The following is a 25073-nucleotide window of genomic DNA, read 5'->3' as shown; positions in this document are numbered from 1 at the left end:
AAGAGCTGACTCATCTGAAAAGGCCCTGATGCTGGGAAAGACTGAGGGCAGGAGGAGAAGGGGACGACAGAGGATGAGATGGCTGGATGGCATCACCGACTCAATGGACATAGGTTTAGGTGAACTCCGTGAGTTGGTGATGGACAGGGAGGCCTGGCGTGCTGCAGTTCACGGGGTCGCAAAGAGTCGGACACGACTGAGCAACTGAACTGACTGAACAATAACTAAAACTGCAGAAGAGAGTAGAATGCTTGTAAACAAACTCATGTCACTATATGTAATAATTTCAGCAATGGTAAATCTGAAATTTCAAATCAGAGGGAAAATAATGAATTATTCAATAAATAGTGTTAAAACAATAGATTAACAGTGCCAGTGACCATATCCCTACTTCATACTGTACAGCAAAATAAATTATAGCTATATTAAATGTGCATGTAAATGTGCATAAATTTTTCCATAAAAGGGACAGAAGAGACTAAAGATCAATAGTTATAAACTTCAGCACAAGGAAGGCTTTCTCCCTACTCCAAGGAAGGAAAGTAGGAAGAAAAGGAGGGAAGCAGAAAGAATAGAGAGATGAGAAGGAATCACAAATATGTTCAGTTCAGATGCTCAGTTGTATCTGACTCTTCGAGACCCCACGGACTGCAGCACGCCAGGCTTCCCTGTCCTTCACTATCTCCTGGGGTTTGCTCAGATTCACATCCACTGAGTCAGTGATGCTATCCAACCATCTCATCCTCTGTTGCCCCCTGCTCCTACTCTCAATCTTTCCCAGTATCAGGGTCTTTTCCAATGAGTCAGCTCTTTGCATCAGGTGGCCAAAGTACTGGAGCTTCAGCTTCAGCTTCAGTCCTTACAGTGATATTCAGGGTTGATTTCCTTTAGGAATGACTGGTTTGATCTCCTTGCTATCCAAGGGACTCTCAAGAGTCTTCTCCAACACCACAGTTCAAAAGGATGAATTCTTTGGCACTCAGCCTTCTTTACGGTCCAACTCTCACATCCATATGTGACTACGGGAAAAACCATAGCTTTGACTATTTGGATCTTTGTCAGCAACGTGATGTCTCTGCTTTTTATTTTTTTTTTTATTTTTTTTTATGTTTTTTTTTTTTTGTCTCTGCTTTTTAATATGCTGTCTAGGTTTGTCATAGCATTCCTTCCAAGGAGCAAGTGTCTTTTAATTTCCTGGCTACAGTCACCATCTGCAGTGATTTTGGAGCCCAAGAAAACAAAGTCTGTCACTGTTTCCACTTTTTACCCATCTATTTGCCATGAAGTGATGGGACCTGATGCCATGATCTTAATTTTTTTAATGTTGAGTTTCAAGCCAGCTTTTTCACTCTCCTCTTTCACCCTCATCAAGAGGCTCTTTATATTCTCTTTCCTTTCTGCCATTAGAGTGGAATCATTTGCATATCTGAGGTTGTTGATATTTCTCCTGGCAATCTTGATTCCAGCTTGTGATTCATCTAGACAAGGATTAAGGTCATTAATAGTTTTTTTTTTAATCTTTATATATAATAAGAAATTGAAAACACCTCAGTAAACAGCTTGCATTTTTTAACAGCTATACAAGTAGTGCTGAGAGCCCAGTGAAATAAATAAACAAGCTAGTTACAGATGGAAGTATCTTTTCTGGATGGCAAGCACATCCTTTCTGGAGAGCAATCTGACAGCATTAGCAACAGTCTTTATAAAAGGTATATTCATTGAACTTTCATATCTAGAAATTTATCTTGAGGAAACATCACCAACATATACAAAGATTTCTAAAGAAAGTTTAGTTATATCACTATTTAAAACACTAAAATTTTTATTTTGCTGTTTGCAACAATATGGATGAACTTGGAATCCATTACCCTTAGTGGAATAAATCAGATAAAGACAGATACTGTATGATATTATAGTATCTAAAAAATAAAACAAACTAGTGACTATACTGAATAAGAAACAGACCCACAGATATACAGAACAAACTAGTGGTTGGCAGTGAGGAAAAAAGGTAGAGGCAAGGTAGCAGTAGTGATTAAGTGGTACAAACTACTGTACAGGAAATAAATAAGCTACAAGGTATATTGTACAGCACAGGAAATATAGCCAATATTTTGTCATTGTAAGCGGAGCATAAAAATACTAGCAAACCAAATCCAGAAACATTAAAAAGATCACACATCGTGATCAGTGGGTTTATCCCCGTAATGCAAGGGTGATTCGACATATAAAAATCAATAAGTGTACTACATTAACAGAATGAAAAAAACTACATGATCATCTTAACTGACAGAGAAAAGGCACTGACAATATCCCACACCCTTCCATAATAAAAATGTCAGAAAACCAGGATCAGGAAATTTTCTCAACATGGTAAAGAATATTCATGAAAAATCCACAGCCAAAGTCAGATTCAGTGGTGAAACACTGAAACCTAGTCTGCAAAGATTAGGAATAAGACAACAATGCCCACTTTCTCCACTTCTTTTCAACACAGTACTGCAGTTCTACCCCAAATATGAGACCAAAACCACAGGCAACCAAAGGCGAAATAGATACTTCATTAAAATTATAACTTTTGTGCATCAAAGGACACTGACAAGAGAGTGAAAGACAACTCAAAGCGAGAAAATATTTTCAAATTATATATCTGGTAAGGTTTTGATAATCAGAATTTAAAAGAACTCCTACCACTCAACCAACAAAAAGACAAACAATCCAATTCAAAAATGGGCAAAGGACTTAAGTAGATAGCTCTCCAAAGAAGATAAATAAACGCCACTAGGCACACAAAAAGATGTTCAACATCATTAGTCATTTAAGGATATACAAATCCAAACCACAGTGAGATAATATTTCTTAACTACAAAGATGGCTACATTTTTTTAAAGTAAAGTAACAAGGATAAGTAAAGATGCAGAGAAACTTTAACCCTCAATACACTGCTGGTGAGAATATAAAGTGGTGTATAAAATATAAAATATAAATATATATAAAGTGGACAATAGTTTGGCAGTTTCTCAAGAAGTTAAACAAAGAATTATAGCCTAACCCAGCAATTCCACTCTTGAGTATACACCCAGAAGGACTGAAAAAAGAACTCAAGGTACTTGTAAGCCAAGCTCATAGCAGCATTATTCACAATAGCCAAAAGACAGAAGGTGTCCATAAACAGATGAATGAGTAAACACAACACAGTATATATGAAAATACTACAGAATGTTATTCAGCCATAAAAAAAAAAAAAGGAATGAACCTGGAAAACACTACAGGAAGAAACAGAAAAACTCAAGATAGCAAAGGCCATGTACTATTCAATTCCATTTATGTGAAATATCCAAAACAGGCAAATCCATAAAGACAACAGATTATTAAGTTGCCACTGACTGGGGAAACAGGGAATGACTACTTAATGGGTAAAGGGCTTCCTCTTTGGGTAATTAAAAAAAAAAAATACGTTCTGGAATAAGACAGTGGTGACAGGTGCACAACAATGTGAAAATGCTAAAAGCCAATGTACACTTAAAAATCATTAAAATGGCAAATTTTACAGGTGATTATTGAACATAGGTTTAAACTGCACATGTCTACTTATACACAGATTTTCTTCAACGGCTCGAACCCAGGTCCCCTCACTGCAGGCAGATTCTTCACCATCTGAGCCACCAGGGGAGCCCAGCAAATACTACAGTACTCCACAATCTAAGGTTGCTTGAACCCATAGATGAGCAATTACAACATGCAGGGAGAGGAGCCAGGAGACAGAGGGCCAACTTTAAATTACATACGGATTTTCAACTGCATGGAGGCTCTGTGCCTCTGACCCTAGCATCATTCAAGCGTCAACTATGTATATTTTACCACAATTAAAAATTAGTTATATGTGTGTGTGTATATGTGTATATATATAACTTTTACATCCAAAAAAAGCTAGTACAACCTTCAGTACACTTTTTCTACTATTTTTCTCTTTTCTAATTTATTAAATTTTTGTCTTTATTTACACTTAATCCCTTCTTTTGACTTCCTTTCATTCATTTTGCTGTCTTTTTTAAACTTTTTGAGATGAATGCTGAGTTCATTCTCTTTTGTTTTTAAGGTTATAAATTTGTCCCTCTAAGTACCAGTTCACCCACTGCACAGAAGTTCTGTGACTTAGTATTTTCATTTACATTATTTTGAAATTTTTTCTTTAAAAATGGTTGATGACAACAACAGCAAAATACAATCTTAGAAAATAAAAAGAGCAGGAAGAAAAGACAGAGGTGCTCACTCTGGAGGAGAAAACAGCCCTAACTTCCAGTAGCCTAGACCTTTCTGGAATACTTGGGAGACTTCCACAAGCTCCTCTCACGCTCTGGGTGCTGGAGATACATCACTGAACCAGATGCGACCCTGCCTCCAAGAAGACAGTCCTTACAGAAATAAGTACAAAAATAAAGACTGATTCCAACGACCAGCACTGTGGAAGAGAACCACAGGTTGCGCAGAGAATACCTAACAGGGAGGTCTACCCGGGTCTGAGGGTCAGAGAAGGCGTTTCTGGTGAACTGACTTTAGAACTGCAAGGGGCGGAAAAGGAGACGGGGCAGGATCAGGGGCTCCCGGGGCACAAGCCACAGCATGTGCAAAGGTCCTGAGGCAAAAGACGTTCAGATGCCTGCAAAGAGGCCGCGAGTGCAGTACCCAGAGAGCAAACGGGAGAGGTGTCTCAGCTGAGCCTGGAAAGGCAGGCAGGTCCAGATCCCGTGGAGTAGTTCAAACTTCTGTCCAAGAGCAACTGAAGACGTTGGGAACAAAGTGTGGACAGAGAGTGGCAAAGCGGAAATGTTGGGAGTCCAGTTAAGAGGCTACTGAGTGAGGGGTGGCTTGCACTAGGATGCCAGGAGGGCATCCAAGGAAATAGGGCTACCTTGGAAATGAAACTGAAAGCTTCCTGGTGACTGAATACCAACGGGTAGGAGCTGCACAAGAAGGGAGACTTTGGCTCACTATAACAAGGCCTTTTCCAGCAGTTAGCACACAATGCCAAAACGGAAGAGGCTGCCCTTTAAGACAGCGTGCTTCTTTCCTTCGAAAGTTTCCTAGAAGAAACGGGGTGATCATATATGAACGGTGTATATGCTGGTTGAGGAATCAGATTAGGTAACAGGTAAGACACCCCAGCCTCTAAGACTCTTTGTTTTATTTTTTATGGCTGGACTGCTGGGTATATGGGACCTTACTTCCCCAACCAGGGATCGAACCTGGGCTCCTCCAGTGGAAGTCCTAACCACTGGACTGCCAGGAATTCCCTAAGACTCTTCACTAAAGTCAACAGACATGTGAAGCCATCTGGACAACCCCATGTAAAACTCTTAGGAAAGATACAAATCATGTGTTTGTATATGTGTGTGTATCATCTCATATCTCAGTTTTCCTATCTACTCAAACTGAGTTTTCTCATAGAAAAGTACATGGATAAATGACTGTCAGAACCTTACAGCTTGTCACACAGATGGTGAAAAAACTGTACCACATCTCTCTTCCTGATTCTTTGTATTCAAAGTATTGATATAAAGCCTCAACTTATTGTACATATTTTCTTAATTTTAATTAAGATTAGAAACATGTGGAAAACAAAGTATGATTACCAAAGGGGGAAGGGGAGGGCAGGATAAATACATTTTGTAATAACCTATAAGAAAAAATAATCTGAAAAAATTATATATATACATACATATATAATTATATACACATGAATCTCTCTACTGTATGCTTGAAACTAACACAACAGTATAAGTCAACTATACTTCAATAAAAAATAACAATTTTTGAAGTATATGCTGTTAATTCTTTTCTGAGCCAAGTGTGCGGACCCATCTGCTAGAATCTGGGGTTATGTGCCTCACCTATGAGAAGCCTGCCTCTCTGGAGCACAGATCCATACATACAATCAAGGCAGCACTGCCCACCAGGCACCAAAACTCTAAGTACAGAACGGGGCAGTAAAGTGAGAGTTTCAAACACAGCATCCTGCCAATTCCAATCATGACGGGGTGCAAACACCACGCCAAGAGAAATAAAACCGAAACAACAAAGGAAAAAGAACATGGAAAAATGCACTGAGGCTCATAAATATGCTGAAAGAAAGGACACTGACCAAAAAATGTTACCAACTGCCCTCAAAACCAGTCTTCTCCTCGATGCTAAAGCTGAGTAGAGGCCACCCAGCTGAAGGCCACTGAAAACGGCCCCTCCATCATAATTACTAGGTGAGCAGAGGCATCACAATTTGTGAAGCAGCAGGACTTAAAACAGTGTTGAAAAACATCTACTCAAACTCAAAAGGAAGATTTCCCTTCCCGATTAACTCACTTCTCAGGACTCCTTCACAGACCAACACAGGAGCTTGCCGGTATCATCCCCGTCTTGAACAGTACAACACACACAACCATGTTTTCATGCTATAAGCATGAAGAAGCAGAAAGGTTTTCTTGTTCCTTTTCCCGGTTTTGGTGCAGCATCTACTGACCTATCCCATCTGGGATTCTGTTTAAAGAGAGTGCTACAGCAGAACACCGCTGAGGAACAAAAGGAAGGAGGCGAGAAGGAATACTGCAGGCATTTTATCATTTATCAAAGAGATGAATGCCTCAGATGACCTCATTGAATCTTGGTTTTAACCATTTGGTAGCTGATGAGCCTCAGCTTCTGAATCATAAAGTGGGGATAATACTAGTATGAATCCCATTGCTAATGTTCAGTCGCTAAGTCGTGTCCGACTCTTGGTGACCCCATGGACTGCAGCATGCCAGGCTCCTCTGTCCTCCACTACCTCCTGGAGTTTGCTCAAATTCATGTTCATTAAGTTGGTGATGCTATCTACTCATCTCATCCTCTGTTGCCCCCTTCTCCTCCTGCCCTCAATCTTTCCTAGAATCAAGATTTTTTCCAGTGAGTCAGCTCTTCGCAACACACAGCCAAAGTACTGAAGCTTCAGCTTCAGCAGCAGTCCTTCCAATGGATATTCAGGGTTGATTTCCTTTAGGACTGGTTTGAACTCCTGCTGTCCAAGGGACTCTTGAGACTCTTCTCTAGTGCTACAATTCAAAACCTTCAATTCTTCAGCACTCAGTCTTCTTCATGGTCCAACTCTCACATCCAAACTACTGGAAAAACCATAGCTTTGGCTATTCGGACCTTTGTCAGCAAAGTGATGTCTCTGCTTTTTAATACACTGCCTAGGTTTGTTCATACATTTCCTGCCAAGGAGTAAATGTTTGTTGTTTTTTTTTTAATTTCATGGCTACAATCACTGTCCACAGTGATTTTGGAGCCCAAGAACATAAAATTTGTTACTGCTTCCACTTTTTCCCTTTCTATTTGCCATGAAGTGATGGGACCAGATGCCAAGATCTTAGTTTTTTGAGTGTTACATTTCAAGTCAGTTTTTTCACTCTCCTCCTTCACCCTCATCAAGAGGCTCTTTAGTTCCTCTTCACTTTCTGCCATTAGAGACATCTGTACCTGAGGTTGTTGATATTTCTCCTGGCAATCTTGATTCCAGCTTGTGATTCACCCAGCTTGGCATTTAGCATGATGTACTTTCCATATGTTAAAAAAGCAGGGTGACAATATACAGCCTTGACATACTCCTTTCCCAATTTGGAACCATCTGTTGTTCTACATCCAGTTCTAACTATCACTTCTTGACCTGCATACAGGTAAGGTAGTCTGGTATTCCCATTTCTTAAAAATTTTCCAGTTTGTTGTGATCCACACAATCAAAGGCTTTAACATAGTCAATGAAGCAGAAGTAGATGTTTTTCTGGAATTCCCTTGCTTTCTCCATGATCCAGTGAATGTTAGCATTTTTATCTCTGGTTCCATTACCTCTTTGAAATCGAGATATACATCTGAAAGTTCTCAGTTCATGTACTGCTGAAGCCTAGCTTGAAGGATTGTGAGCATAACCTTGCTGGCATATTAAATGAGTGCAATTATACAGTAGAGTGAACATTCACTGGCATTACCCTTCTTTGGGTTTGGAATGAAAACTGACTTTTTCCAGTCTTGTGGCCACTGTCCAAACTTGCTGACATATTGAGTGCAGCTCTTCAACGGCACCATCTCTTAGGATTTTAAATAGCTCAATTGGAACTGTGTCAGCTCCACTAGCTTTGTTTGTAATAATGCTTCCTAAGTCCCACTTGACTTCACACTCCAGGATGTCTGGCTCTAGGTGAGTGACCATACCATTGTGGTTCCTGGGAACATTAAGACCTTTTTTTGCACAATTCTTCTGTGTATTCTTGCCACCTCTTCTTAATCTCTTTTGCTTCTGCCAGGTCCTACTGTTTCTGTCTTTTATCATGTCCATCCTTGCACGAAATGTTCCCTTGATATCTCCCATTTTCTTGAAGAGATCTCTAGTCTTCCCCCTTCCATTGTCTCCCTCTATTTCTTTGCATTGTTCATTTAAGAAAGCCTTCTTTCGGCTCCTTGCTATTCTCTGGTTTATACACCCAACTGCATTCAGTTGGATATATCTTTCCCTTTCTCCGTTTGCCTTTCACTTCTCTTCCTTCCTCAGCTATGTGTAAAGCCTCCTCAGACAACCACTTTGCCTTCTTGCATTTCTTTTTCCTTGGGATGGTTTTGGTCACCACCTCCCGTACAATGTTATGAACTTTCATCCATAATTCTTCAGGCATTCTGTTTACTAGATCTAATGTCTTGAATCTATTCATCAGCTCCACTGTATAATCATAAGGAATTTGACTTAGGTCATACCTAAATGGCCTAGTGGTTTTCCCTATTTTCTTCAATTTAAGCCTGAATTTTGCAATAAGGAGTTCATATCTGAGCCACAGTCAGCTCCAGGAAGGACCAAATGAGAGAATGCATATGAAAATTTACACAATGTCTGGTATACAGTAACACTCATTAAACACTATTACTACTATTTTTAATAAGACTATTTTATACAAGAATCACAGGAAGTTACAATTCTAAAACCTCTCTGTACTTCAACCAGGATCAAAGGTTAGATTTCTTCAAAATATATATCAGTTCATGAAGTCAAAAGTGAATATACCAGCTTCCCAAAAAGTCAATACCATAGACACAGCCATAGAAGAGTGGGAGAGTGGAGGGTAATAAAACATAAAAAAGTCTCAAGATATCAAAGAATTTGGAATCACTGCCATGTTTGATAAACAGACAAGAAAACAATCTATGACAATCCTTTGTTGTTGTTTAGTCACTAAGTCGTGTCTGACTCTTGCAACCCCATGGACTGAAGCCTGCCAGGCTCTTCTGTCCACCACTTTCTTCTCCAGGGGATCTTCCCAACCCAGGGATTGAACCCTCGTCTTCTGCATTGGCAGGCAGATTCTTTACCATTGAGCCCTTGACAATCCTACATGGAACTAAAATATACATCACTTTGGAAAGAAAATTAGGTCTATAATTTGGAGAAAGTCCATATGTTTTTACATCCCAAAGGCAGCCATGGTGTGGGTCCCTTCCTCTTTGTTAATATTTAACTACAAGATGCTTACCAAAGTCTATTTCACAAACCACCCTGTGTACCATATTTTTCTAAGTGAACGTGGTTTTAAGGCAACACAAACAAATACAGCAATGTAAATATCAGGACACTAAAATGCTTTCCATTCACTTTTTAAAGCAACAGGAGCTTTGGATTCCATGAGTTGATCTGACTTCCAACAGTTCATCATCGCATCTGGATTTCCAGGAAAAGTTTAGATGTCAAGTGCCTACCATAATGTCAAGGCCTGTGATGTCAGTCGCTGAGGCACATCTTAACCCCATTCTTCATCAACAAGAGAATTAAACAAGACCTGGGGCTGGGCTGAGCCTCACTGGCCTCCTTTACTAAGTCTTGTGCAAGAAAGCAATAATGACATCAAGATTTCCAAGGCAACTCTCCATAAGAGTCTAGGAAGATACCATCTCTGCCTCGTGGATGACACACTCAGACTTAGTGAAGGCAAACAGCCAATTTTGACATCTCAAGCATTCCTCTCTTCTTCAGTAAAGTAAAAGAGTCCCTCACTTTTGTTCACTTGTTGGAGATGTTAGTGAAAGACTGAGCAAAGGACTTCAAAACTCCCATCCACTCCAAGATTAAATAATCCCTTGAATATAAGACTGTATTAACTTTACTTATAACACAAAGTTGAATGCTGTCAGTGAGGTTAACTTATGAGAAACCAAAATTATTATTAATTGACCAATAAAGACATAGAAAATAGACTCAAAACTTATATGCCCTCAGGAAAACTGAAAGATTAAAAATGCCTTCAAGTTTCCTACAAAACAGACTGTACAAACATCTGAGACAATTTCAACTTTCATGTAAAGAAAGACCTAAATAAATTAATTCTTTCACTAGAGTGTTTTCTGAATCTTGCACTGTGTGAGGTGCTAAAGATGCAACAAGTCAGAGGGAATCTCTGCTCTCTCAAAACTTACAACCCAGTGGGAGATTTAGAAAATAAGATAATAAATTACAACATATTAATTTTGAGTGCTGTGATGAGAGACAAACAGGGTTCTAGAGGAGCCCGAAGAAAACTCTTGATGAGCTGGGGAAGTTTTCCCAAGAATGACGTCTCAGCTGAGACTTAAAGGATGAACAGGAATTAAGGAAGCAAAGATGTGGCAGAGATGATAATGAAGAGTGCCCTGTCACTTAGGAGGGTGTGATTAAAGGAGAGCACATGGAATGTCCAAGAACTGAGAACAGATTTCTCTGGATGGAATATGTGCTGTGAGTGGAGAGCTAGTAAAAAATGAGAAAGGTCAAAACCCAAGGGCATCACTTAAAGATACTTCATTGGGAGAGACATAGAAAAATGGGGATTTTTAGAAAGACCTTTGTGAGTCCAGTATGGGAAAAAAAAATTGAACTAGATTCAGAGATACCAGCTGAGAGGTATCAGGGTGACTGAAACAGTGAGAGTTGTCTCTTGAATTAAAGTGGTGAGAGTGAGTATGGAGAGAAAAGGCCAGGTTCAAGAAATATTCAGGATGCAGATTCATCAGATACATGGGGTCTGGGCAAAACAAAGGAGGACATATTTCTAGCTACAGAGCAGGTGGATGCAGATACTATTGAGGCTAGGAGCCCAGAAGGAAAAGCAAGTCTCATATATGCTAAACATAAGTTCAGCTTTGAATGTTCTGAGTTTAAAGAGCCCAAGAGAGTTAGATGGCTAGCTCTGGAGCTCAGGGGGGAAAAAAAAATAAACAAGAAAGTGTCAGAGACTCGGAAATCACCCTTCTGGTCACTGTAGCACAATGAGAGAAGAGAAGAACTCCAGGTTAAAACTATACAGAGCCTCAAAGTTTAAAGAATAAACAGCAGAAGATGAGGACACACAGGCAGTTTAAGAGTGGGAGGGCCAGTGGAAGAAACCATCTCAAGTAGAAGGGATGGAGACCCAAAGGAAATGTCAGCTTCTGAAACACCTCCCCACATGTGGATCTGTGCTGTGCGTGGTATGGACAGATGAGGAATCACAAGCACGATCCCAGCCCATGGCCAGTGCGTCAGTACTCAAGACCTGGGCTGCCCCCAAGAAGCTGTCAAATGACAAACGATGTCTCTGCGAGGAACCAGTAACCTAAAGGGTGAGGACAGAGGATGAGATGGCTGGATGGCATCACTGACTCAATGGACATGAGTTTGGGCAAACTCCAGGAGATAATGAAGGACAGGGAAGCCTGGCATGCTGCATTCCATGGAGTCACAAAGAGTTGGACGGGACTTAGCAACTGAACAAGAACAATAACCTAAAATACAAGTGAGGTGACAGATGCTCATCATGGAGGACCTAGAGCAGACAGCCTACCAATCTGTGAAGAGCAAGAGCTGATGATGTGGTGGATAATGTGATACCCCACCCAGGTCCCCTTTTCCGGGTCCATGTGCCCATCCTCTCAGATTCCAGGAATATCCATGCTGCTAAGGACTCATATGTGAGCCTCAAAGGGAACTGCCTTCCACCACAGGGAGCTGCCCTGCCCAAGAATAATTCTCCCCCACCTCAAGGGCAGCCTACCAGCAATGGCTGGCTGATGCAGGGATATGAGGAGTCCGGGCCCCTGGCCTCAAGTTGGGACATTTCTGAAGGGTCATTCCAGCTACCAAGCCTTCCTCGGGATCCACTGAGACCTCAGTTGGAAACTCACTGCATGTCTGCTGCACCACCCAATCCTGCCTCACTTCCTTAAAGGTCAAGCACCCAAAGGAATCCTTCAGTAAACCCTCTGGATACAATTCTCCAGTTCTACGCAGCTCGACCTAAAATGGATGGTGCATACCAAACTGGGCCAAGACACTTAGGCTTGAGTGGAGAAAAACAGCAGCTGCAAACCACACGGTGGTCTTTGTGTGTATAGATGTGTAAGGGGCTCTGTCTCATGCAGCACTTAATAGAGAATGTTGTTGGCGTTATTGTTCAGCCATGTCCGACTCTTTGTGACCCCATGGACTGCAGCACGCCAGCCCTCCCTGTCCCTCACCATCTCCCAGAGTCTGCCCAAGTTCATATTCATTGCATTGGTGATGTTGTCCAGCCATCTTATCCTCTGATGCCCTCTTCTCCTAGAATAGCTGCTCTCAATCCAGTTGTCACCCATAATGAAGGACAATGATTTGGATGTTTGAATTCACCATAAGGGACTTTTGTTACCTAGTAAGTCTATACAAGATCCAGTGGAAGGCAAAATGGAAACTTGAATTTCTAGGACAATCTGAAGGAATCTTCTTAGAAAGGGTAAAAAGTAATACCATATAGGGGAAAAATAAAGGACACTCACTCAAGAGAAACCCAAGGTAGCCTAGAAACACAGGCTTTGAACATTTTCAATGACTCATTCAACAAATATTTATTGAAAGGTTACAGTGTGTACAGCAAAGTGCCATGAGTCGGGAATACACTCATGGAAAATACAATAGACACAGCCTGTTATCTCATAGAGCTTAGAATCCAGCAGAAAATTCTGGAGTTCAGCAATGGAACCCTCTCCTCCCACCAGAATGGTTCCAGGAAACCTAACACATAAAATCAGATACATGTGATAACTTCCCAGTGGAGCTGTCTGGTTTAACTATAACTTACAGACAATTCCTTATCCCTGCGCTATGTCGTAAGAGCAATAAAGCCTATTGTGATTAAGAGCAAGGTTTTTAAATAAGGTCTGAAGAAGTTACTCTTCCTATAACAGCCATGGCAATTTATCTCCACACCTGGTTTGCTTATCCATAAGAAAACAACCCCCAATTTGCAATGAAAAGTAGCTGTGAGTGCTAACAAGGCTTGGTTGGTTTCATCAGCTTGTCTTGCAATTTTAGGGTGTCCTTCACTCTAACTGAAGGCTGATGCCTGTTTCATAGTTGAATCTTTAACATACAAGAGCTCACACTCTCTCTCCTAAATATAAAAGCCAGGGTAGAAGGACCCAGAACGCTAAATAAACACCCACACTACCTTTTATATATGGTCAAGGCTATGGTTTTTCCAGTGGTCATGTATGGATGTGAGAGTTGGACTGTGAGGAGAGCTGAGCACCAAAAGATTGATGCTTTTGAACTATGGTGTTGGAGAAGACTCTTGAGAGTCCCTTGGACTGCAAGGAGATCCAACCAGTCAATCCTAAAGGAGATCAGTCCTGGGTGTTCATTGGAAGGACTGATGCTGAAGCTGAAACTCCAATACTTTGGCCACCTCATGTGAGGAGTTGACTCATTGGAAAAGACCCTGATGCTGGGAGGGATTGGGGGCAGGAGGAGAAGGGGATGACAGAGGATGAGATGGCTGGATGGCATCACCGACTTGATGGGCATGAGTTTGAGTAAACTCCGGGAGTTGGTGATGGACAGGGAGGCCTGGCATGCTGCAATTCATGGGGTCTCAAAGAGTTGGACACAACTGAGTGACTGAACTGAACCGAACTGAACCTTTTATACAATATAAGGAGACAAAGTGTTAGACATTCAGTTACTGCCAGACACTGATTATTACACCAGGCCTAGAACATTCATCACCACACCACCTGAACCTTGAGTGGTATTTAATGGACTAGGGTGCATTGTGCTATATAAAGTGTGTTTACTTGTACACTTTCATGTGAGTAGCTATGAACAGGCCTAAAATTTTTAAAGAATGCTGCAGACTTCTAACGATGCTAAAACAGTGCATTTACTGGAAGTTCACTTACACATCCAGAGACGGCAGGAAAAGCTGTATTCTGAGGTCTGCTCACAGAAAGGGTTGACCTGATTGCCCCTTTTAACATACTAAAAGCACTCCAATGTGTTAAAAATGTGGTATACAACCATATGTGGGCGTGAAGTTTTCTTCACAATCACATTCTGAACAGCAGTTTAAAAGACATTCATGGCTGCAGCCCCAGCACTTAGCATAGTTCTAGGCACATAGTTAACATACAATAAATATTTGATTGATGAATAACTGAACAAAAGTAACAATTTTTAAATAAAGTTCACATCCAGGATATATGATCCACAGTTTATTAGCAAGTGCCCTTGAGATATAAGTTTTAGAACACTGAACTCAAAGACAAGGAAATGAAAATCGAAGAGGAAAATTCCCTGATCAAGAATCTGAGAATAGGGTGGAGGCCCCTCGGCAGGGGAATTCCTGGTATGGCAGAATGTGGCCTGGGGCCCCAGTCCCACACATGTGTCCCTCCAGCCTCCACACCAATGCTCCTATAAGTCATTTAGAAAGCAGCATGGTGACGGAACAATGCTGGGGGGATTCCGGGAGAGATGGGATGACTGGAGCAAAGAAAGAACAATTTTTTTTAACATTTACTGTTTTATTGATTAAAATATTTAGGATTATAAATTGCAATTCAGTTTTCTGTTATCAAACACACAATTAAGAGAAAACAGGACATAAAATGACAAACTGATGGCCCTCCCAGGCTTCCCAGGAATGGGCCACAGCTTTCTACAAGTTTGGTCAACTGATGGGCCTTTCATTGGAGTAACAGGAACTTTGGAGGCAGCAGCATCCACCGAGTGACTCAGCCTCACTGGGCAATGTCAGAAAAGACATTTTGCTGAAAGAAGGGACAAGAAGGAGTGACTCAGGACCAAGAAAAACTACGTCACCATCCCCATCACTCACTCAACTACAAGAGCAGAGGCTGACTCTAGGCAGGCATGAATTTCAGACCCAGCTGAGGCCTGGCCCAGGGGTCCAGCACCACCTCTAACCTGCCATCCCAAACATGGCTCCAGGGAGCAGCTCCAGTGTAACAGAAGACCAAAAAACGGCAGCATTCTTGGAGCGCTAGGCTTGCCTCTCTTCACACGCAAGATGATGACAGCTACAAAGAAGTAAGGTGTTCATGTGAAAAAGTAACAAGACTCAATCAGGAGGAGGAGTTTTAAAAAGAGAAGAGCTCTCATTTTACAGCAGAAGCCATCGAGGTTCAAAAAGACTGAAAGACGTGTCTAGCTTCACAGTGTTACCAATTGGTGGTGTGTGGATGGGGATGCTGACTGTATCAATCAGGGTTCAGCCAGAGAAGGGGAACCACTAGATATACTGATATATCCTACAAGATTTAACAAAACAGCTTATGTGGTTGTGGCCCTGGCCAGGGAAGTCTGAAGTCCATAAGTCAGACCATTAGGAAGGGGAAGCTGGAAATCTTCCAGAATGAGGCTGCGATCCACAGATGGCATTTCTTTTTCAACAGACTGATATCAAGTTCACCCAGATTACCTAGAATAATCTCTCTTATTTAAAGTCAACTGATTATGGACCTTAATCACATCTACAAAATAACCTCACAGCAACACCTGTTTTAGTGTTTGATTGAATAACTGACACATAAAACACTATCACATTCATTTATCAATAGCACCCCAGTGAGCTGATCTCTCAGAGAACTGCTGGTACAATAAACCCATTAATGAAGAACTTTATCTCCTTGTCCTCAATACAGCAAGATCCTTTCCCTGACCAAATTTTATTCAGAAAGGTTCTGGGTGACTACATTAAACATGTTCTACCTTTTTTCTCCAGCTAAAATTACTGAAGATGTTGGACCCCACTGTCACCGCTCAGCAGGAGAGGAGTTTGTAGGGTTCATGGAAAATCACTTCTTGGGTCCAATAAACCAAAGTCGGTATCACAATTTTTTGTTATCCACCAAAGTAGCAGAGCATGTGTAGAACTAGGGGAATGGAGAATAGGCCGATCTATTCTCCCACTTCACCCTGGATATCACATTCACTCTCTCCTCACTATCAAACAATGTTTTTTTAACTGAAGTATAGTTGACTTACAATGTTGTGTTAGTTTCTGATATATAGCAAAGTGATATATTCTTTTGCAGATTCTTTTCCATTATAGTTTATTATAAGATATTGTACATAGTCTCCTGCGCTATACAGTAGGACCCTGTTGTTTACCTATTTTATATAGTAGTGTATGTGTCTAATGCCAAGCTACTAATTTATCACTCTCCTCTTTTCCTCTTTGGTAGGAGATCCAACCAGTCCATCCTAAAGGAGATAAATCCTGGGTGTTCACTGGAAGGACTGATGCTGAAGCTGAAACTCCAATACTTCGGCCACCTCATGTGAAGAAATGACTCATTGGAAAAGACCCTGATGCTGGGAGGGATTGGGGGCAGGAGGAGAAGGGGACGACAGAGGATGAGATGGCTGGATGGCATCACCGACTGGATGAGCATGGGTTTGAGTGAACTCCAGGAGTTGGTGATGGACAGGGAGGCCTGGCATGCTGTGATTCATGGGGTCTCAAAGAGTCCAACATGACTGAGTGACTGAACTGAACTGAATGAACCATAAGTTTGTGGGGTTTTTTTTGTCTGTGAGTCTGTTTCCATTTTGTGAAAACATTCATTTGTATTATTTTTTTAGATTCCACATATAAGTGATAAGATACGACATTTGCTTTGCCCAACTTACTTTACTTAATGTGACAATCTCTAGGTCTATGCAAGTTGTTGCAAATAGCATTATTTCATTCTTTTTTCTATGGCTGTCTCACTCAAGCTTCTCAAGACTGTTACCCATATGTCTTTACATCCACATTCCCCACATCTCCCTGCATGCATCATCACACTGCAATCAAGCCCTCCCACCAACACACTCTATAGAAAACATGCCCGTTAAGGTTTCCAACAACTTACTGTTTATTACAGCCAAAGGACTCTGCTGACCACACCTTTCATGAAATCCAATTTTCCATTACCTTCCATAACAGCAAAGTCTCTTGTTTTGCCTCCTACCTCTCTTGCTACTCCTTGTAAATCTGATCTTCTGTCTCTTCTTCCATCCTGTAAATGTCCACTTTCTCCAGTCCTCCTCCCCTGGACCCCCTTCCTATTTACACACTGTCCTTTGCCTTTCATTCTAATCTATATGCCAATGATTCCCAATCTCGATCTCCATGACAGATCATGCTTTTGAGTCCCATGCCCACATGACCGACTGCTATGAATATCTATACCTAGGTGTCCCACAATCACTCTGAACTCACTGTCCTTTCCACTGCCCCCACTTCCTCCAACCAGTGCTTCTTCCTTGGTTCTCTATCTCCACTACTGGTTCTACCACCCACCTAATGGACCAAAACAGAAACCACAAAGTCATGCCTCAACTCCTGCCTTTCCCTCAATCCCTACATAATGTCAGTCAAGTCTTACTTGAGAGGGAATGAAGAGAGTATAACTGAAAATCACATTTTCTAGCCTCCTTTGCAGCTAGCTGTGACCATATAATTATTCAGGCCAATAAGGGAAAGCAAGATGGCATGGAACTTTCGGCAGCTGTTTATAGAAGATGACTCAACTTTTGCATCTCCTTTTCTGCCTATTTCTCCCATCCTCTTACACAAAAGATGGCTAGAGCTCCGTGGCCACCTTGGGTCCAGCAGTGACCTTAACGGTAGACACCACAGCTGAAGGTGAAAGAGACAAGGAGAAGCCTGATATCCTGAGAACTGCAGAGAGCATCACACCAATCTTAGACTGCCTAACTCCAAGTTTATTTCATGGAAGAAAAGAAACCTTGTTTAGGCCACTGTTATTGTACATTTTATATTATAAGCAGCCAGACATAATCTTGACTGGTGTACCAAATTATGGTGATTCCTTTTTAATGTTTCAAATTCCATCCATTTGTCTTTGTCTATATTACCACTCCTTTGGTTCAAGTCACCAGTTGACACTCATTTCAATTACCGAAAGAGTATATAAACTGGTCACCACGGCTTCCAGTCTTCCTCCAAACTAACTCACTGTCCATTTCTGAGGGGCAATCTGAGATTACGTAACAAAAGTGTTAAAAATGTTAGCATTCTTCAACCTAGAAATTTCACTTCTCAGAATTTATCTTGAGCATAATAATAAGACAGGAATACAAATAATTATGTTCATGGAGGTTAAAAGCAATATTTAAATTGTTTATAAATGGAAGAAATCTAGATATCCAGCAATAGGGGATCAGTTAGACACACAATAGTGTATCAATTCAAGTGAAAATTAACCTGTCATTAAAAATCATGATATAGAACAGTATTTTAAGATATATAAGGAAATAATCATTATATATATGCATATACAAGAAAAATAAAATATGTATCCTATGTTCCAATTTGATTTATTAATTGTACAGATACATATAGAAAATACTTTCACTCATATTTGTACCTATACCAAGAAAGCTAACATTTTAATTAATTCAGATATCACATCAGTATTTAATAAACATCAAGTATATGCTAAAAGTATATATATAATAATATTTATCTTAGATAAATTAGATATATATATATCTACATATAGGTATAATTTTATGCTTTTATTTTTCTAAGCTGCAACAATGAACATAAATTGCTTTTAAAAACAGAAAAGATAATATTCTCAATAAGTCCTGCAAACCTGATCATGCTCATTTCCTATTTCAAACATCTCCACAGTCGTCATGTTCTCTGGAAAGCCTTCGCTCATTCCCCCACTGTAGATCCCCCTCATGGTCGTAGGGAACCCCATTTTCCCTGTACTAATACTTTTCCTCCTGCGCTGTAAACTGCCTGTTTTCTTAACTATATCTCACACTAGACCATAAGCTCAGGCAATACAATCTCATCAATCCCCTAGAGTAGTGCTTGGCATATATTTGGTGTTCTCTTAATGCGAGATGAGCAAATGAATGATGGTGTTATAAATTTAGCCACATCTACAACTCTTTTCACCATCCAAGAGATGTAGAGGGGCTCACATCTTCGCAATCTAAATGTGTGTCTCCAGTACTTAAGATCTTTGATAATTACCATGTCTGAACCATTCCTTAGCAATTGCTCAGGTGCAAGACGCTGTATAAACTCATTTCAAGGATAGTTCAAGCCCTTGAGGAAATGATCTTATGCAATGAGGAATGACTTCACATAAAAGTCTATACTACTTGAAAATAAGCTGCTATCTATCCACAGGGAATAATTTAAAATAACTTTCAAAAGCTGGGAGAATCATATACCCAGTTGATATTCTTCAGGTGTCTACCATGTGCCAAAAAATCAATTCAGCTCATCCAATGAATTCTCTTTGACAATATTTGCCTCTTCAAATACTGGTACTGACACTCAAGAAGTTTTATCACTGACTGTTCGTTCTGGAACTGCACGTGTTTCACCTTGGGTACAAGTGGTACCTAAAGGAATATGTCAAATTAACAAGTTGTGTTGGTTCTTATGTGACTTTCACAGTTTGTTAATGTTTTGAAGCAATCGCAGGAAAGAGCTCTGACAAGGAAAGAGAAAGACTTAACAATGCTTGAAGATCAAGAACAAAGCTGGAAACGCATTCAAGTGCCTTCCTTTAATCTGAGTAGGCCCACAGTGGCTTCAAGAATTAATACCTTTCCACTATGCTAACATGACTGGCAAAGCTGCAAATTACAGATGAAGAAGGTACAAAATATTTCTTTCCATACAGATGAATGCAGAGGGCTATGCTCTAGGTTAGATTTCATTTCAATGAAAACGGTCTCCATTAGAAGTGAATGATCTCTGCGAGTTACAGAGAGAAGAAAGAAGTACCAGCCCAATTTGAAGGCTATAAGGATGGATTGACCTGGCAAGAGCAAACATCAGCCAGGTGGAGATTTAACTGACGGGTACTTTTATTAGATTTGGTTTTGTTTTTGTTCACAAAGTTCCAATGTTTCTGCAGTTGGCCTCAATCCAGTTTTTCCCATAAACCCTGTTATTTTCAGTGTATAATTTTGCAGGACACAAGATGCCTATGTAGCGCTATAGCGGAAAGGCCCACGTTCAATCGATGTAGCAGCATCGATTTTTAACTACAGTAAATTTCTTTCAACAAAACAAAAATCCTATTATTATTTATTTTGTTTGGAAGAAAACAAAAGCAGTATTATATATATACACATACATGTAATCGTATACATATTTATTAGATATGGATGCATGAATACATAAGATAGAACTATCTTATAGGAAGATACCCAGGAATTGTAAGTAAACTGAACGCTGACAAATGTCAGGAACTGCCACTGTTAAAAACGCCTAAATAAATTTCAACTTGGCCGCTACTAACCTTCTGTGTAGACATACAGCATTCTCTTTGAATATTTTTGCCAACTGAGGGGAGCCCTCCTCCATACTGTCAGCTAATCACAAGGGAGAGGGTGTAAAACACCACCAAACAGCCACTTGGAAAGCCATGCAGTTGAAGCTTAAATGCATTCAATCCTTTTAATGACTAACACAGTCTGGCTCTCTGGAAGGGGACTCAGCCACACTTCCTTCCAGACAGAACTGGAAGGGACTCTCCTAAACATGGTGTTACCACCACGGAGAGACCACAAGTCAAAGGAGAAAGGAGAACAGAGGGCAGCGCTCCACACAAGTATAACAAAGGTCAGCCAAGGTACTTTATCTATACTTCAGTCAGTCTTCTGTTCACTGATTCAGTCAACAAGTATTTGAACGTTTGAGGACACAGAGATGGACAAGGCAACTGGGCTCCTTATTCCACTGGTTACATCTTTCTGATACCCAAACATGTTAGCAAATGGTTGACTACCATCTGGGGGCTGCAAACTCTAATGCCTACTGGAGCCTGATAAGTAATGTGAGAGTGAAGCGGAAAGGATTTCTGGTAAGAGGGCGCCCTGGGACAATTATAAACAAGTATCACATGACCCATCTAAAGGTATTCAAGTCCATTTTTCTTATCTACCATCCAGGCAAGGCAAAAAACATAAAGAGACTAGACCTGGCTCACAGACTACCATTTTATGACTCTTTTGTTTAGCAGAATGTTGACCAGAGCATCTGGATAAGAAATTTCATTTTGCATCTAGATACATGATTTTAAAAGGCTCAGCCTATATTTATGATCACCTTCCTAAAGTGGATGGCTATAATATACCAGTTGATGATGAGAACTCTGCTATAGGAGAAACTGTCTACCAAGAGCCAAAATTTTGGTAACTGAGCTTGACTCCATATTTCTTCACTATGACTGAAGAGTGCCGTTAGATAAACAAAGTTTTTCTCTAAAATTAGCACCTATTCCTTGAAAGATGCTATTCAAGGAAGGCTTACTTTTTACAATTTAATTGTCTAAAGCACCAAAGAGAAGTTGAAGACTCTCTAGACTCCAAATCACATCTTTACCACAGAGGGTCAAGAAAAATGTCAGCAGACACAGAGGTGAAATAAACCAATTACAAACATATTCAATAATAGTTCTTGTCCAGTCAAAATGTGGTTTCTTGGTCAGAGGTTACAAGAAACCATCTCACATACCCTTGGGTATAGTATTTAATTAATGTAATATTTAAATTGAGAATGGCATCAGTTTTCTTCTCTTTTTTACCTTTAAAGGTCAATAAGTGTACTGGATAATCCAAGATGTGTCCTTAAATCAACATCCTGCTTTTTACACGCCCATTTTTACAGTTCAAAATGTACAGTTAGCACTTCTTAACTGTTTTTAAAACTAAATTTGAACAACAAATTAAATTTCTCAGTATGTGTTATGTAATGTAGACACTGGCTATAAAAATGCTGACATTGGTTATATTCTTGTAATGCAATTTAGCCCTTTTTAGTAATGATTATGCAAATAATCAGCCACGGGAAAACTATTTTACATCTAGTACAATTACCTACTATCACAGAAGTAATTATTATTATTGTCTTGTTTACTGAACTTCAAGGAGAACTCGAGAGATGCTAAGACACTTCCAAGGCCGGTGTGAAAACTCCCCTTTTAACAGACTCATCTGGCAACTATAATTACCAATGTTAAGGAGGGCATTTCAGATGATCATTAAACAAGAAATTATCCCCAGAAGGTTCATAAGTTCCAAACTTTAAAAGAAGAAATACTGACAGCTCCTAACATGTCCTCTTAATGCCTTCTCAATGCAACTCTTCTCCCAGGGAAAGGCGGAAGCTCTGAGTGACTCACTGTCAATGGGTAGAAAAATCCATACTCCCAAGGAGCTGAGCTTTGCCTCTGAAGAATGTCTACTTTTTTGCTGGTTATACTTTGGGAAACTAAATCAAACATCCCAATTGACTGTGCTTCAACTCTTTTGGTTTCAGAAATTGTTCCACCATCTTGAAATAGACAAAAGTGCTTGGTGACCTATTGGACACAATCTTCCAAAGTTCTTCACCAGGTCTACCCAACTTCATCTTCTCTATCAATGCAGGGGTGAGGAAGGCAGTAGGCTAGAGAAGAGGTCAAACTGCAACATTCTTTCAAGAAAAACAGAAACATTTTAGCCGGATGGTTCTGCCCCAGAACATATCATGGTGTTTCAGTCAACATGTTTGTTGGGGCTGTGGTCTTCTGAATGCTCGACTGGGGCTGGACTTTCTGTTTGCCAGGTGGCTCACATACAAGCTTACTGAAGCTAGGTCTGGTTGTTGGCAGGAGGTCTCAACACTGACCTCGCCATAGGACTGCAGTGTCCTCTCAAGCCATGGCACCTGAGCCCACTGGTGGTTCATGACTGAGCCTCACCAGGTCCAGAATCATCCAAAAGACCCTGGTCGCACAGGAGGCTAAGATGCTACCTTGCCTGCTCTCCACACTCTTCTTCTCTCACACTGGCCAGCAATCCACCAACTGAAAAAGCTACATCTTTCCAGAAGACCCAGAGGAAAAAGCTCATTGTGGGTGAATCACCCCTGTCATCTCCTACCAAGAATTCCACCCCTTGGGGTGTTCATCTCAATTTAGTTGAAAAGTCTTGAGGACCAGGGCTAGTGGTAACCGATTTCTGTGCGAGGGAGTCCAGGACCACGCCAAGCTATGATTCTGGTTTCCTGGAGGATCAGCAGGCCTTCAGGTTGAAGATGGGGCATCTTTTAGCTTCCCTAATCCTGAACCTTCTCTTGGGACCAACAGCTCTTTGGGGGCATTCTCCCTAGGGAAAGGGAGTTGCTTCTTGTTTTGTCCACTTGTCCCAAATCCAAAAGCAGGAACTGTTCTGTTCAGAGCTAGTAAAACCCAGCTCCCAGAGGCCATGGCTATTTCTCCATTGTTTCAAAGGTGCCACACTAATGTCTTCCTTGACCATTTTTTGAGACGTTCTCAAAACATCCGATGCTGGTCACTACCTGTTGTGGACCTGGAGACAGGCATCCACTGAGGTCAGTGCCGTAGAGCGCTGGGAGCCAGGCTTCCATCCCCAGTCCTCCAGCAACGTGTTACCACCCACCTCCGCCTTCCATGTGCTCCCGCTTCCACCGGAGGCCCTCTGCAGCGCCCCCTCTCGCCCCGAGTGAGCGCGACACCCGCAAGGACCGCCCCCACGCCCCGGCCCCGAGTCGGCGGCGGGGGCAGCAGGTGGGGGGAGGGGGGCGGGTGGCCCGTTGGCCCCGGGGAGCGGTTTGGCGGGGGTCTCCCGAACCCCCCATCCAGCCTCCCCCTTTCAAGGCCGCCTCCCCCCAGGACCCCGCCTCGCCCCGGCCCGGCTCCGCTCCATCGCGGCCCGCCCCCCACCCCAGGTTCCCCTCCCTCGCCCCCGGCCCGGCCCCGGGGCAGTGCACCCCCGGCCCCTCACCCGCGCCGGCCGCCCCGCGGCCTCCCGCATTCCCCGCACGTCCGGCGCCGACTTTTACCTGTACTTTCTGCACTCGAGGCGGCTCGTCGGGCGAGAAACACCTCCCCGGGACCGCTACCTCCCCCGCCCCGGCTCCGCCCGGCTTCCTCCTTCCCCTCCAAGGCCGCAAAGTAGATGGAGTAAGAGAGTGTGTGCGCGAGAGAAAGAGAAAGAGGGAGCGGGCGCGGGCGCCGCGGGAGGGCGGGCGGCGGGCGGGAGGCGCGCCCGGCCCCCGCCACCCTCCGGCCGCCGCCGCCGCCGCCACGGGCTCGGCAACTCCGGCTCGCGCCCGGCCCCGGCCCCGGCCCGGCCCCCGCCGCCCGCCGCCCGCCCGCCACCCGCCCGCGGGCTGGGGCCGGCCCGCGCCCCCGCGTCCCCGTACCTCGTAAAGGTCCCCAGAAGCCATGCCAGGCTGCGGAACTTGGCTCGCCGGCTGTGCGCGTCTGCTCGCTCGCGCCCTCCGTGCGTGTGCGCGAGGGGGGCCAGTGTGCGCGTGTGTGTGCGCGCGCGTGTGTGTGTGTGTGTGTGGTGTGTTGAGTAAACTGTGTTTTTGCAGAATGACAGGCTTGGGGGCTGCCTATGCGCAGAATCAGAGCGGGCGGCGGCGGCGGCGGCGGGGCTGGCGTAACCGGCAGCGGCGGCGGCGGCGGCGGCACGAGCGCGGGCAGCAGCGACGGCCGCGCAGCGCGCCCGGGAGGCACCGACGCGGCCCAAGCGCCGCGGCCCCCGCGACCCGGCGACCCGGCGGCGGTGTGGCTGCGGCGGGCAACGGCTCGCCCCGGCGCCGCCTGCAGGAAGCCGCCCCGCGCCCGCCGCCGGCCCGGACGCTGCTGCCACTGGGCGAGTCCCCGCCCCCCGGGAGCCCGGCCCGGCCCCCCGGGCGGGCGGGCGGGGGGGGAAC

At 42.6% G+C, this 25073-nt stretch overlaps 1 protein-coding gene across 1 annotated transcript in view; it reads right to left on the bottom strand.

Moving 5' to 3' along the window:
* CDYL2 (chromodomain Y like 2) overlaps window positions 1–24870 on the bottom strand; it is a 161031-nt gene extending 136161 nt beyond the window's left edge. Inside the window, exon 1 of the mRNA XM_070451496.1 lies at window positions 24555–24870. Within this exon, the coding sequence (XP_070307597.1) occupies window positions 24555–24578 (24 nt within the window). The 5' untranslated portion in view covers window positions 24579–24870. The remainder of the gene's footprint in view (window positions 1–24554) is intronic.
* Window positions 24871–25073: the final 203 nt, after the last annotated feature.

This window comes from Odocoileus virginianus, chromosome 20, assembly GCF_023699985.2.
Source record: "Odocoileus virginianus isolate 20LAN1187 ecotype Illinois chromosome 20, Ovbor_1.2, whole genome shotgun sequence".
In the NCBI taxonomy this organism is placed as follows: domain Eukaryota; kingdom Metazoa; phylum Chordata; class Mammalia; order Artiodactyla; family Cervidae; genus Odocoileus; species Odocoileus virginianus.
The sequence above is the reverse complement of the archived record's forward strand: the minus strand, read 5'-3'. Positions and strand labels throughout refer to the sequence as shown.